This window comes from Dipteris shenzhenensis, chromosome 20, assembly GCF_047967505.1.
Source record: "Dipteris shenzhenensis isolate YYH24624 ecotype China chromosome 20, Dip_SZ_1.0, whole genome shotgun sequence".
Classification (NCBI taxonomy): domain Eukaryota; kingdom Viridiplantae; phylum Streptophyta; class Polypodiopsida; order Gleicheniales; family Dipteridaceae; genus Dipteris; species Dipteris shenzhenensis.
The window spans coordinates 5,067,760-5,089,061 of NC_141615.1; the positions used below are offsets into that span (position 1 = coordinate 5,067,760).

At 44.6% G+C, this 21,302-nt stretch overlaps 1 protein-coding gene across 1 annotated transcript in view; it reads right to left on the reverse strand.

The window, feature by feature from the left end:
- The window catches only part of LOC147889161 (protein unc-13 homolog), a 224,734-nt gene that overhangs the window by 105,946 nt on the left and 97,486 nt on the right, over nucleotides 1–21,302 (reverse strand). Inside the window, exons 11-16 of the mRNA XM_087391455.1 lie at nucleotides 13,502–13,732; nucleotides 13,169–13,249; nucleotides 12,819–12,911; nucleotides 12,489–12,674; nucleotides 12,201–12,353; nucleotides 11,972–12,064 (exon numbers count right to left, since the gene is read on the reverse strand). Of these exons, the coding sequence (XP_087247581.1) occupies nucleotides 11,972–12,064; nucleotides 12,201–12,353; nucleotides 12,489–12,674; nucleotides 12,819–12,911; nucleotides 13,169–13,249; nucleotides 13,502–13,732 (837 nt within the window). The remainder of the gene's footprint in view (nucleotides 1–11,971; nucleotides 12,065–12,200; nucleotides 12,354–12,488; nucleotides 12,675–12,818; nucleotides 12,912–13,168; nucleotides 13,250–13,501; nucleotides 13,733–21,302) is intronic.

A 21,302-nucleotide genomic window follows, 5' to 3' on the forward strand; every position in this document is an offset into this window, starting at 1 on the left:
TTCTTTTCCTACCCATTCCCTTTCTGCCCCTTTCCTTCCCTGACCCAACCCTTGACAAGCCTGTTTGCAGCCCGCTTTGGGCCTTTAAACAGCCCATTTCTGGGCTGTTCATCTCGCCACCTCCCGCCTCTGTTTGTCCCATCCCTTGCTGGATTTCCAGCCCTTTTTGTGCCCCAGCAAAGCCTTGTCTCCTGTTGTGCCACCAGGGACCACTACTGCCCCAACACTATCTGTTAGGGCCACCTCGGCCCCCTCTACCACCCTCACCCTTCTTCCACCACCAGTCGTTTCCTCCTCCCCATCATCATGGGGCTGGCTGTTTTCCTTTTCCAAGCTGTGAGTGGGCCCCGAACTGTCCCTCCCCTCAAGGATGTGGGCCCCGAACTGTCTTTTTCAGCCCCTTGTGGGCTCCTTTCTTCCCTTTTGACCCCCATTTTTCTTTCTTTTCCCCCTCCGCACCCTCAACAGTCTGGATCACCCTTTCCCCAAGGGACAAACAACAATTGCGAAAAGCTATATAGTCCCTTCAAGATAGAGCATTGGTGGGGCACATTGTTAGCCTTACCCCCACATGACAATCCATTCAAAATTAGGCGGTTTTAGCCCTGGAAGATAACCATATACAAGATGTCATCATCCATGGGAGGGGTATTTTTCTACACCGACTTACCTCCTTGGACAGCACTGTGGTATTGATGGAGTAGAGCCTAGTTTACCTCCGACCTCACTAGGTTTCTTCATCCCTTGGTACAATGGTTTCACAGTGGATGACATGGGGATGAGCCGATGTACTGAAATATCCCCTTATGCTCTACTTTCCAAGCCTCCCCAAGGAATAAAGAGTTATTTTTTCCTCTAGCTGTGTTCGTTAACACTCCACTATCTCCATGAATTGAATACTTGTGAGTTGAAACATGCACGGGTTCCATGATTGTGCACATCAACAAGCACGGTATTTGAGTCTTGAACTTACATCAAGAATTGCAGAAAGCCCTTGTTGGGTGGTCAATGGACATTCTGATGCTTCAAGAGCATATATTCTCAACATTAGATATCCACAGGTGGAGCCTTCTTCTTCTAGGAAATGCCTAGAGATGATGCCCGGTAGTGGGACGTAACGATAGCATTTGTGTCTCAGTACTGGTCTCAGAGGTTTTTAATTAGGGCCATCTTATAGTGGAACGTGCAATGCAGATGGGTTTGAGGACTAAGGATGCCAGGATTGGGATCTTGAATCTTTATGCACCTACACACCATTAGTGGAGAGTGCCCTTTTAGTGCCATCTTACAGAGATCCTCCAAACATGGATTCCTCGATTGTTGGAGGTGACTTCAACAAATTGAAGTTTGTGGATCACAATTTGAAGTGGGGAGGGTGGCAGGGGGGCGGGGATTCGAATCTTGCACCCTTTCATAAGGTGCCATTCAAAGCATTCCACACTCTTTGGAACACACCAAATCATAAGGTGCTTTTCATCAAGCACCGCTGCTGCAACTCCTTCCACATGGCTGTCGATATCTCCTTCCATGCCTTGAACCTGTTGACCCTCTCGCACCTCTCTCAGCCCCCTCTTTACTACCTTGCCTTCTCTCAGCCCTCTCTCATATGCCCATGCCCTCTTAGCCATCTCTTAAACCATTGCCCTCTTTCAGCCCTCTCTACCCTTGCTCTCTCTCTGCCTTCTCTCAAACTCTCAGTTCTCTCTCAGTGCCCTTTCAGCCCCCCTTTCATTCTACAACCCCCCATTATAACATTGTCTAATAGTTTTTCTCTAATGGTTTCCTTGCTCTTAATGATCATTTCTATATGTGGATGTATGCTTCTCTACGTGTCATGTAAATCCTTCCCCTCCCCAAATATAGTTTTTTAACGAAGCTTTCACCTTAAATTTAGAAGATAATTCTTAGGAAGCTTGCAACTAACATGCTTGAACGCTACACACCTAAAGACTTGTACAATCATGGGTTGGGGTACGTCCATAACAACCAAGAAACAGGTTTGATTAGATCAAATCACGACAAAATGTTTCACTGAAATATGCCAATTCCACATGAAACCTTCTTTTTTTTGGGAGGCGGCTAGATTTTCCTTTTTCGCTTTTTGTTCCCCCTCCCCTCTTCCTCTATTTTCCCCCCCTTCCATAAAAAGAATTCTATCAAGCATTAAGAAACGGCCAAGACCAAAGCACTCAAGGCACAAATGCATCATGCATAACATGAGAAACAAGCAGTTCTTTTCATGTGCCATTTTCTGCTCTAGCCCGCTCTTATCTTCCCTCTTTCATCTCAACCTCTCCTTCCCTTGCCCCTCAGTCACTATTGGGCTTGTCCTTTGTGGACATTGCAGGCTCTTGTGCCCTATTCGAGAATTTGCAGCATTTGGAAGCCCAGGCTGGATGTTTTGGACAGCCAATTAGTTCTCTCTCATACTCCATGTTGGGCCATTCCTCTCTCACTTTCTTCGTTCGTCTTAATTTAGTCATCTATCATGAGTATTTGTGTTTCCCTGTGCCCTATAGTACCTATGTGCGTGTGTGTAGAGAGAGAGAGAGAGAGAGAGAGTTTATTAAAGTCTGCTAAAAACCGATGTGCCTATGAGACTGAAGAAAAACCTGATACAATGAACAAAAGGGTGGAGCTACTAAGCAAGCATCCTAACCCATGCTAGAAAAATTGTAGACATAGTTAGTGATACCATAGTACATGTCCACCATAAACCTATGCAGCCATCCTGGCATCATCATCCTCACATGGAGACACAGTTTAATCCAATACAATACAATAGGCATATAGAACATCAAGATACAACCAATGGCGGACTAAGGCAAGAAGCCCATAATGGATCGTTGTCTGCTATCTGGATGAGTAACCTGTCGTGCCCTCCTAGCCGCTACCCGACGTCTGATGAGCGCCACTGTAACCCCCATCGGCTGTACCCCAAGTCTGAAAAATAGAGGAGATGTCAGTGAGTGTGATATGTGCGTCTATCCTCTACAGGGTGTGTCGCATCTCGGTCTCGGGTCTCTGCCTCTCCTACTAGCTGGGATAGCAACTTGCTCTACCTAGAAGAACTCTGTGATCTAACTCTGCTCTACCTCGTGAATAAAAACTGCATCTCTGGTTTGGGTATAGGAGGAGTGTGGAGAGGCCCTCGAATCCATAGAGAGAGAGACAGAGAGAGAGAGAAAGAAAGAAAGAAAGAAAGAAAGTTTATTAATGTCCACTGGAGACCTAAAAAGGTCTATGGGACAAAAGAGACCTGCTTATACATCAGTACAGAGAGGGCCATAGGCAACCTCCCTGGGAGTATCATCAGATTCCTCCAAAAAAACAAAACCATAAAACATAAAAGGAACTAAGTACTAGGCTATGGAGTGGCCATTACATCAGTTTAAGACTGAGGGTCTTTAGATTTTGTCTTAAATTCTCTAATCACTGCAAGACCATCACGATATACTACCCATTTTCCTACTTCCCTGGCTGCCCGAACCTTAGCAAGCTCAGTAGCTTTGTTCTTCAGTTGGGTTCTTGTAAGCTCCTCAGCAATCCATATCTTTGTCCCCTTCAGCTTATAGGATTGTTGTAGAATCCTCTTCCTGAGTGTCTTCGAGTTGAAGGTGATGACAACGTGTCCATTCCTAGGCGATAAATAAACTGGGGAAGACTCCTCTTCATCATCATTCTTGTCATCAGTTGGGCTTGCTGACCAATCAATGGCCAGGACTGTGCCTTGATTCTGTCGATTGCCTCCTCGAAAGTGTCATCCTCGTGCTGCCAATCGGGTATTCCCCCTATTCGAATCTTCATAGCATTCTCTTTCCGAAGGTGATGTTCTTGGATCTCTGTTTGGATGTCAACCTTGGGTTCAGCTGTCACTTTCACCTGGATAAGCTCTCTAACCGTGGAAATCAGCTGTGATGTTGGGGGCTCAGCTTTACATGTTTGTACGGCTGCTGCAATAATCTCCTGCTTCCCTGGGCCTTCTAAAGCTGCAATACGAGCTAGGGCTTGGGTGAGCTGGGACCTCATGTCTCGCACTTCTTGCTGGAGATGGTAAATCTGCTCTTGTGGCTTGGTCGGCGTCGGGGGAGGTTGAATCTTATACCTAGAGTACGTCTTGTCGAAGGGAGCAGGGGTTGTGGCTACCATGGCGGAGTAAAGCTTGGGGGGATGAGGGGAGGATGGGCTGGCCATATCGACTATCCCCCTTTTGGCTGGACTAACCCCTTGGCTGGGCCTGGGGTACAGCCCAACCAAGAGTGGGGAGAGGAAGTGGGGAAGCGAAGAGTGGCGGGTTGGGCAACGACGAGCTGAGCGACGAGGGGAGCGACGGGGCTGAGCGACGGGGGGAGCGACGAGGGACGGACGGGGGGAGCGACGAGGGACGGACGACAGACGAGGGGAGCGATGGACGAGAGAGAGAGAGAGAGAGAGAGAGAGAGAGAGAGAGAGAGAGAGAGAGAGGAGGGATGAGAGAGGCAGGAGGGGAGGATATATTAACGTCCGCAGGAGGACTCGCGGGCCTATGGGACAAAGTACGGAATCAAGTAACTCATACAGACCACTAAGGGCCGGGCAAAGGGCTCATTAAGGCCCTTGCTGAGTACTAAAATGCTATACTAGTACAAAATAGCAAAAAAGTAGCAAAATAGAATGAGGGTGGCATGAAAAAATATCAAGTGCTCAAAGCTAGAGTCCCGAGTGCATGAACCGGCTCCACATATCTAGGCCCCATGGTGGCTCTCTGATGAGATGCAAAGAGCTCACGTATCTTCATCTGTCGAGATGTCTCCCGTGGTGGTGGAGGGCGTGGTCTCCTCGATCTCTGGATCCGATGGGCTATGTCAAGGGTGACACCTCGCCTCGGTTGATCTTTCCTAAGGAGAGCTCAAATAGGTCGAACCTTAATCGTGTATGCTTTGGTCGTCTGTCGCGCCGTGTGCAGTCTCTGTGTCCCTCGCCTAGCATTGCTGTGTCGACTCTCTCCACCAATCCATATATCTCTCATGTCGGGTAGCTCCTCCTCCTCTATTCCAGAGTGCCCTGGAGCTGAGTCAAATTCATAGAAATCCTGTCTCTACGCTCGGTCTACCTCAGTACCCTGTGGTGCGGTGGTCCCATCCTGCTGCTCTCTGATATGTCATAGTAGTGTCTCCCTGTGTCGTCGCATCTCCATCAGGTAGAGCCCAATACAGACCTGGTCCTGGAAGTGGATGAGAGTGGGCCAAAACCGTGTTCCTCCTGAAAAAGGCAGTGGTAGCGCCCTCGGATCTCATAGTAGGCTGGGCATACCCAAAGAGCAACAGACTTGCAGGCTATGCACGATGGGGGCGGTCGAGACAAAGGATGTATTACCGTCTTCTGGAGGCCTCGCCGGCCTATGAGAGAAAGTACAATGACAAGGAAACCCCATACAGGCTGCTGTGGGCTGAAGCAAAGGGCTGGCTAAGACCTTGCAGAGTATCATGCTAAAATCAAACTCATCCTAAAATAAGCAATGATATGATCCTCGAATCTTATAATATACAGGGCAATCACACAAGAATTGCCCTTCTGTCTCCACCTCCTCCAAAGTGCATAGTGTACAGATCCATTCCTCTCTGGGTGTACCTATGGATCTCCCCACCTCTCCTCAGCTGATAGGATGAGACTCGCACCTATCCAATGGCGATCCTCACATAAATCATGTGAGACTCGTTTGTCCTCAAAGTACGGGGTCTGATAATCACTCCTCCACTGATACTCTCAAGAAGTGATCACGGTAGAACCGGATCTTGGTGGGGAGCTCTTGATCCCCCTACTAAAGCCCGTGATGTATGAAGCTCGAGTAGATCCAAGCATATAATACGGTTGATCTCCCCCATGGGATTAGATGGTCAGGGGCATCTAAGTTTTGTACTGAAAGGGGAGGAGATGATTTGTAATGTGTCAAATAGCCATCTATTCATCAAGGGGCCCAGGAAATGTGCCTGAAATCATAATCTCTCTAGTCGAGCCAAAGCTCCCTGCCCTCGTGTAAGTAGTGCCTTGGCTGCATGGGTCATCGTGAAGACTTGACCTGCGAAGACTACCCCTAGGTAAGCGTAGAACTATACAATCTCTACGGGCTCCCCTCACTAAGTGAAGTTGTGTTGGTGAAGCACTGCTCGTGAGGTGTTGAAGATCATAACCTTGGTCTTCCTAAGGTTGACTGTTAGGACTCTCTCTGTGCAAAACACCTCTAGGGCCTCTAGGTGTCTCTGTAGGCCTGCTACTGAGGAAGATAGAAGGATTATGTCATCTACATATAGTAATATCTATATCATCAAATCAACCAACAATGCCCCCTCCCCCCAAAGACGATCATCGAAGGTAGTGATCTCATCAATGTATAGTCGAAATAATGTCGCTGAGAGAGGGCATCCCTACTTCACCCCTATTGTGCTCCCGATCCAGTTTGACAAGCCTCCAAGAGCACTTACTCTCCCTCTGACCGACTCATGTATGCTCATCACCCTCCATATCATGTCTCCTGAGATTTGCATCTCTGAAGTCACCTAACCATGCAAGATCGTGGTACTGTGTCGAAGGCCCTCCGCAAGTCTAAAAAACCTCGCCTCCTCGATGGTTGACCGCAAGGTGAAAAATATATCTCCGAAACCTAGCCTGCCCTAGTGTCCGCCGTTGCCATGTACTTTCGTGTAGGAGTTGATCTAGTACTGACCCATATAGCTTGGTCAATGTATGACCAATCATGAGAGTGCGATGGTTCCCAGTATCCATGGGATCTCCTGTTTTGTGTATCGGCACAATGGTGGTCGTACTCCAAGGGAAAATCGTGGCACAGAGCGTGATTGAACGTCTGTGCAAAGATTGATGCCATGACCTCCTATCCAAGTGCGAAGTGCTCAGTGCGTAGCCCCTCATGATCCTGGGCTCTCCAGTTGTGGAGCTGACGTAATGCGGCTCACACATTCTCTCTTGTGAACAACCTGAATGTGGTGGGTCTGGGGAGGGCAGACATATGTGGTGTCTGAGATGGGGCGTCATATAGGGATGCCGCATAAGTGTGCCACAGATCAGGATCTGTAATGGGGATAGGTGACTTCCCCTCAGACAGGAGTCCCTAGGCAAAGGAGGAATCACCTCCTCGGAAAGATCGAATCACCCATGTGATAGGAAAGCCCGTCTCTTACGTTGTGTCAAGCGCCGGTAGGTCCGCTGTGCCTTTGGTCTCGTCAGGTGTCCCAAATTCTACTCTCGTATGAGGTGAGATCTCATCTCTCAGCACTCAACGTCAAACCATGGATTCTGGGGCATCTTCTGAGATGGGGAGCGAGCTATAGAGTGAGTCATGGGAAAAGACTTGCTGGCAGCATCCTAGCCCAACGAGACTAAAGTGTCTGAAACATGTGCAAGATCTGCATCATCTCCCAGGTGGGTCAGTAGCTCATGTGACAAGTGGCTCATATATACTGTGTCCAGGGCATGGTTAAAGTGTATCTGGATACGATTGGGGAGCCAGCTGGTCCCGTCTTGCTAGTGGCGCGGTGGTTATGCCACATAGGAGTGGTCCGCATCAAGTGGGGGAGGTGGGAAACTCTTGGTCACCCCCCCCCCCCTCCCCCCTCTCAAAAAAAAAAAAGTGTGTGATGTATAGAGATGGAGTAGGTCTAGCCACATGATATGGTTGATCTCATCTTGCAGAATAAGGAAGGGGGGGAGGGGACATCCAAGCTATAGCGAAAGGAGGGGAGGTAGTCCATCTGCATGTCCTGATTTGCAAATAGTCTAGATATGTGTGCATACTAGGCCGTGCTAACCCCTCTCTTGGCTGGTCATCTGGATAACTCTAGTACAAGCCTTGATAGTCTCTAGCTAGGAAAAGCTTAAACCTTGTGAAATATATGTCACCGTTTGGAAGATGGCATCAATATGGAGTGGTGTCATGGCGAACTCTGCTTGTACGATTTGATCCCTCGGAGAATCGAGTAAGCTCCTGAACCCATAATCACCTATTGCCTCTCGAATCTTCACCAATCGGTCGTGCTGATAGATCACACCCCCAAAAGGGAGCTGCATGAATGGATATCAGCCCCACAAGTGTATCAAATAGCCGCCCCTTCGTCAAGGGGTCTTGGAAGTGTGCTGGAAATCATTGTCGCTCTAGTCGAGCTAGAGATCTCTGCCCCCCTGTAATTCGTGCTTTAGCTGCATAGATCATCATGAAAACTAGCTCCATGAAGACTGCCCCTAGACAGGTGTATTACTGTATGATCTAAAATGGCTCCCCTCGGTTAGTGAAGCTATGTCGATGAAGTACTACTCGTGACGTGTTGAAGATCATAACCTTGGTCTTGCCAAGCTTGACTATCAGGTCTCACTCTCTACAAAAACCTCGAAGTGTCTTTGAAGGCCCCGCTACTAAAGAGGATATGAGGACTATGTCATCTGCATATGATTGTATCCATATCACCAAATCAGCAAGCAAGGATCCCTCACCTCCTACACGATCAATGAAAGTTGTAGTGAGAGGAGCCATCCTTGCTTCACTCTAATCATGCTTTCAATCTAGTCTGACAAACCTCCAAGGGCGCATACTCTCCCTTTGACTGACTCATATAAAATTATCCCCCACAAGATCATATCTCATGGGATCTGCATCTCTTGGAGTCTCCTAATCATGCACACACGTGAGACTATGTCAAAGGCCTTCCGAAAGTCTACAAAGCAAGCACAGACTTTTTGGGAAGATATGATAAGATACGATTGTATTAAAGTCCTCTCAAGACCTTTTAGGATCTATGGGATTGGTGACCACTATCAAAATGATAGTGGTTCATTACATCAAAAAATCTCAAAAACTTTATATGTCACATGCTATGCTATGCTGCAAGCTTATATTTAGCTCATTGTTGTGCCATGTCCAAACTTTGTTGCAGTGTCCTAGGATTTCCTTTATGTAGGTGCTTAGCTGGTCGCATTTTGCTGTATGTTTTCCTAATGTGTGCATATGCTTGACAATGGAGGAGCGTATGTTCCTCATTTGTAATCTCCCCTGTGAGATAGGTTTTACGGAGTCTTGCATGCTGAGGATTCTAGGTCTTGTCCATCTTCCCTTCTCCACCTCTAGTTCATGAGAGCTGGTCCTTACTTTATAGATTAAATATTATTTGAAGCATGATATTTCCCTAGATTTAATACTTGTCCATTTGATTGATTTTTTATTTGTAGAATTCCATTTTCGGCCCAGGAGAGGTTCAAAGAGGACAAGCACTTACATCAATAGATCCGAAAAGTGGTTCTAGGCTTCTTCTTCCTTCTGCTGATGCGGATTGTTAGTTGAAACATTTAGGGTCTAAGTGGTGTTCCTCATCAACATAAGATAGTTGATACACAATCACTTATATCACTACATCTGAAAAGAGGTTCCACGCTTCTTCCTCCCGCCAATGCGGATTGTTAGTTGGAACATTTATGCTCTTAATGGGGTTCCTCATCAACATAAGATAGTTGGTACACAATCACTTACATCCAAGGATCTCAAAGAGACAAATTTATATTCTTTTTAATCAAGAGCACAAACTATTGATCTACTATCCTTAACATTAGGGGAGGGATTCGCATTTCAGTTTCAGCCACCAATCTTCCTCTTGTTGTTCGCCATAGTATCATTATTCCATCTAGGGCTTAGTGGATTATCTTGTTGATAGGTGGATGTAAGATTGGCTTCCTAATATCTATGCTTCCAATAATAGAGGGAAAAGCATTCTTTTCTGGAAGGAATTGCTCTCTTTGGCCCCTATTGCTGATTCTTGGATAACTCGAGATGGTAGAGTTACCTACAAACAAAGAGAGGAAAGGAAAGCTAGCATTCACTCTCTTGAGAAAGCTCCCCGGGATACTTTCATTTTTCAGGTTTAAGTTGCAGATTGCTTTTCTGTGCAGAGGATGATCTTTTAGTGGAAGTTGCACAGATTTGAGTTCCTACTTGGCAGGATAATTTGTGTTCTCCTCCTGCTTTGGCAATAGCTCTCTCTCATGTTAGTGGTTTTTATCAATTCATTGCCAGGACCAAGAGATAGCATATCATTACGCAGGAGGGTTGCCACTAGTCAATACTTAGCAGTGCTGTAAAGGAAAGAACAAAAGAGACCCTTCGATGCCTAGATCCACAACGGTGTTGCTGGGGCTCACCAATAACTCTTACGGAGAGTAGAAATGAGCTCTCCCTGAACGAATGTATTAACTGGTTTCTTTGTTGTCCCATAGACCTGTTGGTCCCTCGTGGACATTAAGAGACTTTCTTTCTCTTATCATGAACAATAATCTTTTTGGATTAGATGGGGGGAAAGAGTCAATAAAATGCGTTTTCTGTACTCTTCATCCTAGACATGACAAAGAAAATGTTTCTTAGCTAACGGATTTGGTAGTCAGATCCATATATTGTCATGCATATTGCTTCAGATTATTATGCTTTCATCCTCACTCTAGAACTTAAACACAATGTATAGAGACATTGCCAGATTGCATGTTTAATAGACAATCCCACTGTTGGTGAAATAGAATCACTTGATGTACCATTCACAAACAAGGGATTCAAGACTATTTTACTTGCCCTTAACAAGAATAAATGCCCAGGTTCATGCGGTTTGATCCCCTCTTTCTTCATTGGCTTTAAGTACATTGTTGATCATATCACTCTAGCTCTGCAGAGCATATGGGACTCTATTGTCACGTCTATTTGACTTATTGAGGGTCTCATTCACTTATCCCTAAGAGGGAGTTTGACAAGACAATGGAAACCGATCACACTTTTGGGCACTCCATACAAAATTCTAGCAAAGGTAATCAGTCTAGGTTTAAGTCATACATGATACATATATTGGCTTTGTGCACGGGTGCAACATCTTTGATAATATCTTCTGAAATACCTTGTGGTGGGCTAGATTGAGTAGCCATGACCTTTCTATTCTACTCTTTCTCTTTACAAATCAAACCACAATCAAGTTCTTATCAAGAGTGCTAGAGGAGAGAGATTTCAGATTACCGGATCAATCCGTCAGGGACATAGTGTGCTCTTGCTGCTATGTAATATTATTTGTGGCAAAGGCTATGAGTCTCTTGCTTAGACTCAAGTGGACATCCTTCGTTTGAGACTCCCCCTCAGACGGATAAGATGATGAGCTTGCAGATGACACCTAAAATAATTGGATGCCTCTCCTCAAATCCTTACAACTTTTAGGACAGCTTTGGATTTGTTTTGCCTTGCAGAGCAAGGGCTCATATTAATTTGCATAAATCCAATGGCTTTTGGATCATGATCAAGACTCTAAGACTAGCTGGGGTTTGGATTCGGGTTCATATTGGTCTACCGTGGCCAGTATCTGGGCAGATAATATACACACTGTGATGGCGATTTAGCTAAGGATGCAGGGACCTGCTAGGTCTGCTTCAGTCAAGTGGATGATTTTTCTCAGAGAGTGGAGAGGTTGCCCTTTCCTTTCTGAAACCATCACAAACATAAGGTAGTGTTTCCAGCCACAGTCCAAGTTCTTATCAGGTTTTATGTGCTCAGACTTTTGAACTGGTATATTACCACAGGTATTTCATGCTCCGCATGATGTATCTATGCCTTGAGTTTCTTCTCTCGGTTGTTTCTTTCATACTTAATAGAAGTCTATTTCAAAGGGACCTGGGGGCATGGGCAATTTAAGTCCGAACAATAGTTTGCAAGAAATACTGTATGAGATATCAAGTACAAGTCAATAGCTCACAAAATAGATATCAACTTTCAAAGCCTTTTCTTTTCTTTTCTTTTACTTTTTTTTTTTTTTTTTGGGGAGGGGGGGGAGGGGGGGCGCAATTTAAGTCCGAACGATAGTTTTCAAGCAATACTGAATGAGATAGCAAGTACAAGTCACAAGCTCACAAAATAGATATCCAACTTTCAAAGCCTGTTTCAAAAAAGGATGGCTGTTCTTGTACAAACCTCACTATTGATTGCCTCCTCGATGCACTCAGAAACACTCTTAAGTTGGCTATTGACCCATTGCATGATAAGATTACTCGCAACGACTTCAACCTACCAAAAAAAATCACGCCCCACTTTCCAAGTAGCCATACAAAAAGGTAAAAGTAACAGAAGATTCACTTTCAGCTTTTTCAAGACATACAACATCTTGCCATTGCATTGAAATGAAATAGAAACGAATTTCTACCTGATAAGGTACCATTTCTTGTTTGTAGCTATTACTTCCTTCATCACACACACTTAGAACAAGCTGCCTCAAGTATTCTTCTAAACCATCTGCTGCTGGAAGGACAGATGCCACCTCTTCTGTGAGTTTTGAAACTCCTTCAACAAAAGGTTTCTGTACAAGTCCACAGGGATCATAACTCGTAGCAGTCCTCATCAGAAAAACCAGCTTTCACCCATGCTTATCAGGTATTTGCAGGCATGGCAAAGCTAATCATCTTATATGTGATGTGTTCCTTATGATGATTACCAGTTCTCGGTGGTATAGGTTATGTAGAAGCGATGCAGAAATAGCTTGAGCCTGAGGATGCCAGCGAGTAAGAATAGGAACAAACATGGATGCGTCTCTCTTTGCCAGTGCTAGCACTTCTTCCGCGAGCAATGTCAAGGGATGCTTGCTCTGGGATTCCCATTTTGATTCTACTACCTCAAGAGCCTACATAAACAAGGTGAAGTTTTGAATTAGATGTGTATGGACCCATATCAAAACATATGAGGCCAAATTGCATATGAAATCTATTGAAAATAGAAGAAAGACCAGAAGGGAACATATCCAGAAATTGTGTACAGTAGGACGCACACGTTCAAATGCCTGTGTCATTGAGGAAGAAATGTAATCTTTTGCTTGCTTGGCAACAGCAACTACATCGGCCGTGGATGACAGCTTGTTATTCTGTAAACAAAGCAGAGGTCACTTACAACTTAATTAGTGTTTGAGATAAAGTAGGTGTGTGGGCCTAGTGCTATGGAGCATGGCACAGGATAAATAAAATATTTTCCTATGTGCGGTCCAGTAAGACTGGACTATACGTGCAAAAGCTTCATGATGAATTCTAAAGACGAAAAGTTTGATAGAGATAACCTTGTTGAAATCAAAATTCATGGTTCGTGAGTGACAATAAAAGTGGATCATTAAAGAAACTAAATTACCCCCATCTGATCAATTTCGTCTGCTATGAGTCTGCTGGCAATCATTGCAATTGTAACAAGTGCATCCATCTTGCCCAAATCCTGCATTTAAAGAGAGTAGAAAAGACAAAGAGAAACTGAATAGTCTAGTATCCCATCTCGCTTTAAAGCAAAATCCATACAAACTTGACATTTGATTAATCTCATGTCCCTTGGAATTGCCTGCCATTGCAATCCTTCCCAATATTGATGCTAAGGTTTGATAAAGCTCAATTACATGACTGGTATCAGGATTTATTCAGTGGTTTCTTAGTTGCTGATATGTCATGCATTAATGTATTTTTTAAGCCTAACCTTTGGGAAATGAACATGGTAGTTCTCAAGCCTCTTGTCTGCCCAAAGCTTGATAGGAATAAGAACTGCCTGCACATATGTTAGTTCTTGAGAAACATCCTTGCTTTTTGAAGTTGAACGAAGGCTCTTCATGTAGCTTCTTTCCTGACTGCCACGTTGCCCATCGGATGCAATCCTTTTCATTTGCTGCGTTGCATGCTGTAGAAGAGCAGCTTCTCCTGTCAAAACAAACTTCAAAACAAAGCAGAACATCAGATAGATGATGAAGAGATTGTTAACAGTGATGTGTCATGATTTAACTATCCTCCAGCAAGCTGTGAGCTACATCTCTCATTATCAACATTTTCAAATAAGTGTGTCCATGGGACACTCAGGTTTATTGGCACTGACACAATTTAGCATCAGAAACATAAAGAAAATGAGTGCTGCCTTAACTCAGAGTCCACATTACATACTGTCAAACCCCTGTTAATGTCATCAACAATTAACAATAAAGATGAAAGCACTTTTGTATCAGTGCTGCTTAGGAAAAGGCACACTTGGCAAAAGACTAGCTCTGTTGCAAAACAGTTCTCACAATCTGATTCAACTCCTGCCATTGAATCCATGATCGTCTCATTTCTATAATTTCTTTGTGGCATGGCATACAGAACGATCCTCACTTCACTCCACCTTATTAGGTAGGGCCCTCACTTGATGCACTCTTTTACCCCAACTTGGGATATAATTAAAATCCATTTGCCCCTAGGAACATTACAGATTTGAGTGCACCTAGCCCGTCGGCCTTAGATTCATCTAGTCATATGCCATTCACCCTCACTGACGACCTTGACATTAAACATTATGACCGTATACATGAAGCGCGACACAAATACAATAAGATGTTAATCCTCTAAAGGATAATGCTAATTGCCCCTTACGAGGTCATGCTATCTCAGCTTGAGACAACATCCCTTCCCTTTAGGCATCAGCATCCTTGATTATGAAATTTGGGATGCTCTCCACATCTGGTTAGATTACCAAGTAGCCTAAAATAGAGGCAAACCATGCCATGCAACCAACGCCGTGGACATCTTCCCATTGCGTACTTGCATTGTTTCTCGGTCCAAGATTCTTGTAGGTGTGTGCTTGCATTAGCCTCTATCTCCGAAACAAAACAACACCATTGATTAGTAAGTCACCTAGGTGTAAAAGCTGTTTTAAAGGAGAAACATGAAACACTGGGTGCACCTTATAACCCTGTGGTAATTCCAATCTATAGGCTACCTCACATATGCTTTTTCAAATTAAGCATGGCCCACTATATCAGGGCGATAACTTAGCACGCTCTATTGCAGTCAAAGATTAAAAGTGTGAAGGAATTATGAGAAAAAAATTTCTCCTTAAACTACCTAAAAGATCTATTTTCATCTACATACGTCTTAGCTCTAGCCATAGCTTGGCGGATATTGGCTCTCGCAAGCACTAGCATCTCCCGCGTCTGTTCCATGTATGTTGTCTCAATGACACATATACTCTCAGCATATCCTCTTAAGTCAAGTTGACTCTCTTTGTCTAACCATCAGTCTCCGGAGGATCCCCACTACTCATTCCCAACTTAGTCTTTAGTGCATCAAACATTGCATTCCAAAAATGACTAGTAAATCTGGTATCCTTGTCCAACTCTATGTTTCTAGGTAATCCATGCATACGAAATATATGATTAATAAACAAATCCACTCCTTGCGGAGCACCAACAAACTCCCTAGTTGGAATGAAGTGAGCCACTTTGGTAAGATGGTTAAGGGCCACAAGGATAAAATCATATTCACCTTGTGTCATTGGCAAATCAAGTGTAATCAAGTGTAATCAAGTGTAAAGTCCATGGAAATGCTCTCCCATTTGCTTGATGGTATCTCCAAGGGCTGCAAAAGGCTAGGTGGCTTCACCCACGCTCTGCCTTACTCACTCAACATCAGAAACACTGTGTCACATTTTCATGAATATGCTTTTTCATATTTGGAAAAAACAAAATCTTGTTTAACAAGATCATATGTGTTCTCAAACACCTAGATGTCCCACACATGGGCTATCATGGCACCGTGAAATGAGCCTCTACCTGAGATCATTCCAACTAGGTACAAGTACCATCCTCTATTGTATATCTTGCATATGTTTGGTCTTTTCTAGATGCCATGCATCTATTACCTCAGGTTTAATCACAATACCCTTAGGCCAAAGGCTCTTGACTAATTCGTCCACTTTCTGAGTTTCGCTTATCTCAATCATTAGAGAACTCTCTAATACCATGAAACTCATATTATGCATAATGCGTGACAATGCATCAGCAACCTTATTCTCCTTCCCTCTTTGGTACTGAATCTTCATATTAAGCTATTGCATGAGCTCTACGCACCTAGCTTGGAGACCACTCAAATTAGGTTGTTCACCAAAATATTTTACAATATTGTGATCCATGTCCACGTAAAACTCTACATCATATAGGTAATGTCTCCATGCTTTCAAAGCATGAATAAGAACGTGCAACTCTTGATCATGATTTGGCCAATTACCCTAGAAGGGAGAAAACTTATTGTCTTCAAAGGCAATAGGCCTTCCCTCTTTGAGAAGAACCGCTATGCCACTTGCATAGGTTTCTAAGAAAAATGGTTCTAGGAATCAACTTTTTTTAACATTAAACATGAGGCCACTGCCTTCTTTATAGTGTTAAGACTCTCTTCTTGATTCTGTTCAAGGAAGGATGGAAAAGGGGTAGTATACCGTGAAGGCATGGCAATTATCAAAGAATTCAAATCCAAACCAAAAGACTCTCAGTCTTAAACTGATGTATGGCCGATTATATGTTTTTATGATTCATTAGATGTAGCTACTCTAAATAAATACATATGCTTTTGCACTCTATGGGAGCTGCCATGTGCCGTCCCAAAACTGATGTATTAGTTAGTTATATCCTATGCCACATACTTGTTGGTCTTCCGTGGACATTAATAGACTTTTTTTCTTTCTTTCTCCAATTTACCTCTCCCCTCCTCATTTCATACATTTTTTAATTATTTCAACGGAAGATCTATTTGTGTTCTTATATTATGTTCGATAGATAGTTGTATTCATACTATAAATAATCTTTAATACCCCCTAGGTGGCTCTCACCTAATTCCTCCATTAGTTTGCTCAGTGGTACTTCCAATCTACCTATTCTAAAGGCCTTATGACATTGTAGTAATTTTGGGAGAAACTTAGAAATTTGCCATGGAAAGTAGCAATGTTACCTATGGTTGAGCCAAATGTCGACTCCCTGGGGACCCATCCACTCCTCTATCATGCAATAAACCTGGTCCTTCATCATACGATCAAGCAGACAGGGGATTCCATTTTTCCTTCCGCATGAAGGAAAAGTTGAACCCCCATAAAGGGCAAGCCCGAGAGCTGACCACTCCAATCGAGCCCCCTTTGCAGGGCTGCAAAATCATAATTCTCATCTCCAACCCTTTTTGTCAAGGAGTGGTAGAAATTTTGTCAAATCCGTCAACTCTTTTTCCTAGTTGAAAGAGACATAGGGAAGAAAAAGAGCAATTTGCGAATGGATAGTGTCAAATGGGTCACATCACCATCATGTCCAAGTCCTTCACTTGCAGTGAATCTATCTCCCAAAGCTTAGACATGAGTGCCAAGTGGGGGGAGAGAGGAGAGAAGATTGGATGTTCGTCTTAGTCTTCCTCCATCATCTCACTCTTCCTCTCTAGGATCACCGCATTTCTAAACATATTTCCTACATTGATTAAATGTAAAATCAAAATTTATTTGCAAAGAATGGTTTGTGTTACTAGTTATTGCTTATTTGGAGTATAATCTAGTTAACAATTGGATTTTTGCAAATGTATATCTTTGCAAAAAATGAGAACTTTTTAAATCTCTCAATGTACTAGATGTTCCATTAATACATCCATACAAAAGTATTGTGAAGGTGATAGGCGCCAAAATACAAGAGCAAAACTATTTGCCATTGTATTTCTAGTCAGCATGTAGACTACACACAACTCCAAATATATTGTCAAGAATCTACATTCCACTCTTTGATTGAACAATTCAAATTTGAGTAGATGGATAATTCTCTCCAGCAAGTAGAGGGTGCTAATTGGGTATTTCAAGGTAGCTCCATTGGCTGATCCTCCAGAAGTCCCTTGGCAAAGGTTGCCCAGGACAGGGCTTCGGGCCTGGAAGCTGAGAAGAGGAGTCTCTCAAGATGCATTATGCAAAGTAGTGCCCTGAAGATGGGCGGAAAACTCAGGCTACGATGAGGAGGCCACTACTTGAAAAAAGGGGGAAAGGGGGGGAGGGGTGCTCTGTTGCGCTCTTGCCTGGAGGCTTTGTGTCAGGGTAGGGGGTGCAAGAATAAAGAAGAAGAAGAAGAAGCCACTAACCTTGCCGCAGCAGCGGAAGGAGGAGAAAAGGGGGGGGCACTAACAAAGGGACGAGTGGCGAGGGTGACTACAACGGGAGGGGCGGGGGAGGGGTGAAGAAGAGGGGGGAGGCGGCTGAGGGGGGGTGGGGAGAAGTGAAGAGGAAACTATTGAAATCGTCAAAGAGGTGGGGGAAGGAGCTACCGGATCGGCAATCACTGAGGCTAATGGACACCCCCCTGATCCTGTTGTTGAGTCGACTCCTGTGGACCGTGTCCCGCTATCACAGGCGGATCTAACTAAGCTTTGGAGGAAACCTCGTCCTCCTATTTATGGGGGTGGTCTACTGAGGCATCCTCTGCCTACTTTCTCAGAGAGCGGAGACGTGTGCCTCCCGCTTTGTCCTCCTATGCTCTCAAATCCTGGCACGCCATTTACATTGCTCTAAGGCATTCTTGCTGGGCTTTTTTTGCTTCACCCTGGTCCAAGCTCCTCCAGAAGGGTCTATCCAAGATAGCTAGGACTCCATCCTTTGACTTATCCCACACTGCACAGCCTCTGAGCGAGCAGCCCTTTGCTTGCGGCGTGGCTGAGGGTGATCCCTACCCTGACCTCTCCTACAAGCACTAGCCAGGTGTCCCATCTGCCTGCATTGTGAATACTGAACTAACAAGCCTGAGATCACAATACACTGCCTGAACTCGCTACCATCGAGAGTCTCTAGAAAGATCTTCTCTAGAAGAGTCTCTGGGCACTCCACAATCAACCTAAGTCTGAAGTCTCCATCATCTATAATCATTGTTGTTGCCGTTTGAGGTGGCGACTCCACCACCGTGCCAAATGTCCCACCAATGGAATGGAGGATGGATCTATACTCCTTGGGGAGCCCCAGAAATTGGAGCGTCACAAAGAAGCGAGGCACATGATGGGCCGAATCCATATCATCAACCGTGAACCGATGGTACCAAGGGATAAGGTTAACAAGATGCGGGCGTAGAAGAAGCGGGCTCCGAGAAGCAGGCTCCGCTCCACAAGTACTGGGTAGTTTCGGAGGAACTTAAATTTAGAAGCAAAACCCCTTTGCCATAGATGGTAAGCTCCTATATGGGGTCCCCATCCAATGCTAAGCTCGCATGAATACAATCATGTACCTACTAGCTTGTGGTTGGCCTGAGGCCAACTATCTTGTCTATCATTGCCCTATCCTGAATTGACTGTACGGCTTTCTCCCCCTGGTGTTTGTCCTTTGGAGATAGAGGGTGCTTGCCATGTGAGCCCCTTTGGCTCGACAATTGGTCACCACCAAGATTCGTTCTTCAGAAGATAAGACACAACCATTGCGCTGTGAAAAAGACGGCGAAGGAAAAAGGAGGCTATGCGGGAAAGTGAGCCCTCACATAAGGCCTCCAAAGGCTGATAGAAGGCCAGCAAAAGGAAGAAAAAACCAGCAAAGGAGCAAGGGAGAAGGCTCTTCGAAACCACTACCAAGAAAGTACAAACAAAAGGTAGCCAGCCTAAAGGAAAAGGTGGGCTGTGGGCTGCTCTTCAATGGCCAAAAAGCCACAAAAACTAGTTCCAAAAGACCTTTTGAAAGCTCCTCACAAGAACCTTGATCTACTCTTTGCGTGTTTGGTTTTACACTCTTTGCTTTGAAGGGGGGGTTGGAGATATCATAGCCAAAGAGTGTGTGAGATGTTTTGTGTGATGTGTTGTACTAGGAGATATAGTGGTGGTTTGATGTGAGTGCCACATGTCACCATGGGACTTATCCCATATGCAATGAGTGCTAGTATGTGTATGTGTAGCCTATAAAGGCTTCTACTTCACTTGTCTCATTTGATGATGATGATGAATGAATGAGAGCCTTTCATGGTGTCTACATTTCATGCTGGCTGAGCTAGCACAGCCACTAGTAAATTGGTTATACTCTAGGAAAAAGGGTCAAGCAAGGCTGTCCCCCTCTCACCAACTTTCTTCGGTCTTTTCATTGATGAATTGGACGATTGGATGAGAGTACACATTAGAGAGGAAACGTTAGAGAGGGAGTCCAGGTTGCAGGGTAAGCCCTACTACTGCTCGTTTGCGCAGATGTAGTCTTCTTTGCAAAGACAAGAGGGACATGCAAGCAGATGCACAAGGAAAATTCTGTAGACACTCAGGCATGCAAGTCAACATCACCAAGCCCACGTAATGGTTAAGGGAACTCGAAATAAACAGATGGACCAAAGGGGAACCTTTGGACGCTGTAACCTCATACAAATACCTAGGGTGGGAATTTAAAGGCAATTACAAGCGAAATGCACATGTGGAGGGAGATAATGGATGGTTTAAAATCTGTATACATCTTCCACAATAAGTGCAGGGAGGGAACCTACAGTATTGGGACATGAGAAAGTTCCAGTACACCATGCTTGCGCAAACAATGATCCTCTATGGATGCCCACCTCAGGCACCCCAGCTCTCCAGAGCTTATTGGAGAAGAATAGAAACATTACATAACAGGTGGCAGGCCTTTTATAGGCTGCATATTTGCCTTGAAAGGAGGGCCAAAGGCCCTGGAAGTTTGGGCCAGAAAACCCTGGCTTGTGTGCCTTATAGGGCTGGACCAGCTACAGACTGGTCGGCCAGTCTGTAACAGGCTGGTCGGTTTTTATCAGCCCCACCTTGGGGCCTATATAAGGAGGCCATTCAGGCCTCATTTCATCATCATCTGGAGCAGCAATTCCACCAGCAGAAGGAGCAGCAGCAGGGCTATCTTTGGGCCTACAGTCAGGAGGAGAAAGAAGTACCTTGTGCTGCAGACTTAGCTAACAGGAAGCTGCCCACCTAGACTGGTTTCCAGACAGCAAGGTGGAGAAGATCATTCTAGATGGAAAGTCTACTTACGCTCGAGGTGGAGCACGCGGACTCGAGTCTAGAGATAGCCAGCAGATAGGAGAAGTACCTTGTGGTAAGATCAGAGGACCACACCATTGGTGGGACTCTGGATCTGTCTCTGTTTTCTCATAGGAGAGCTCTACACACCCTATCCCATCGTATTGGCTGAGATTGGTATAATACCTCTCGAGAAGCAGAAGAATTGTGCCAATACATGGTCTACCTCAACAAGTTTTAGAGAATGGGTGCAAGCAAGATCCCACACAAAGCATTGTAAGCTAATAAGACCATTTGATGGCACAATGAGGGGGGGAAATGGATGGAGTTATGGGGCATACAGGCTACCGTATCCCAGAAGATATGGGAGGAATCAGAAATTGGGTCACGCAAAAAAATTCTACAGAAAATATTGCAAGACCGCGGGGCTGCAATTCAGTTCTACAAACAGGAAATTGATCCAATTGACAGATATGAAATGGAAAAATACCTCGGCGAGGATATATCAACATTCAGAACACAGTTAA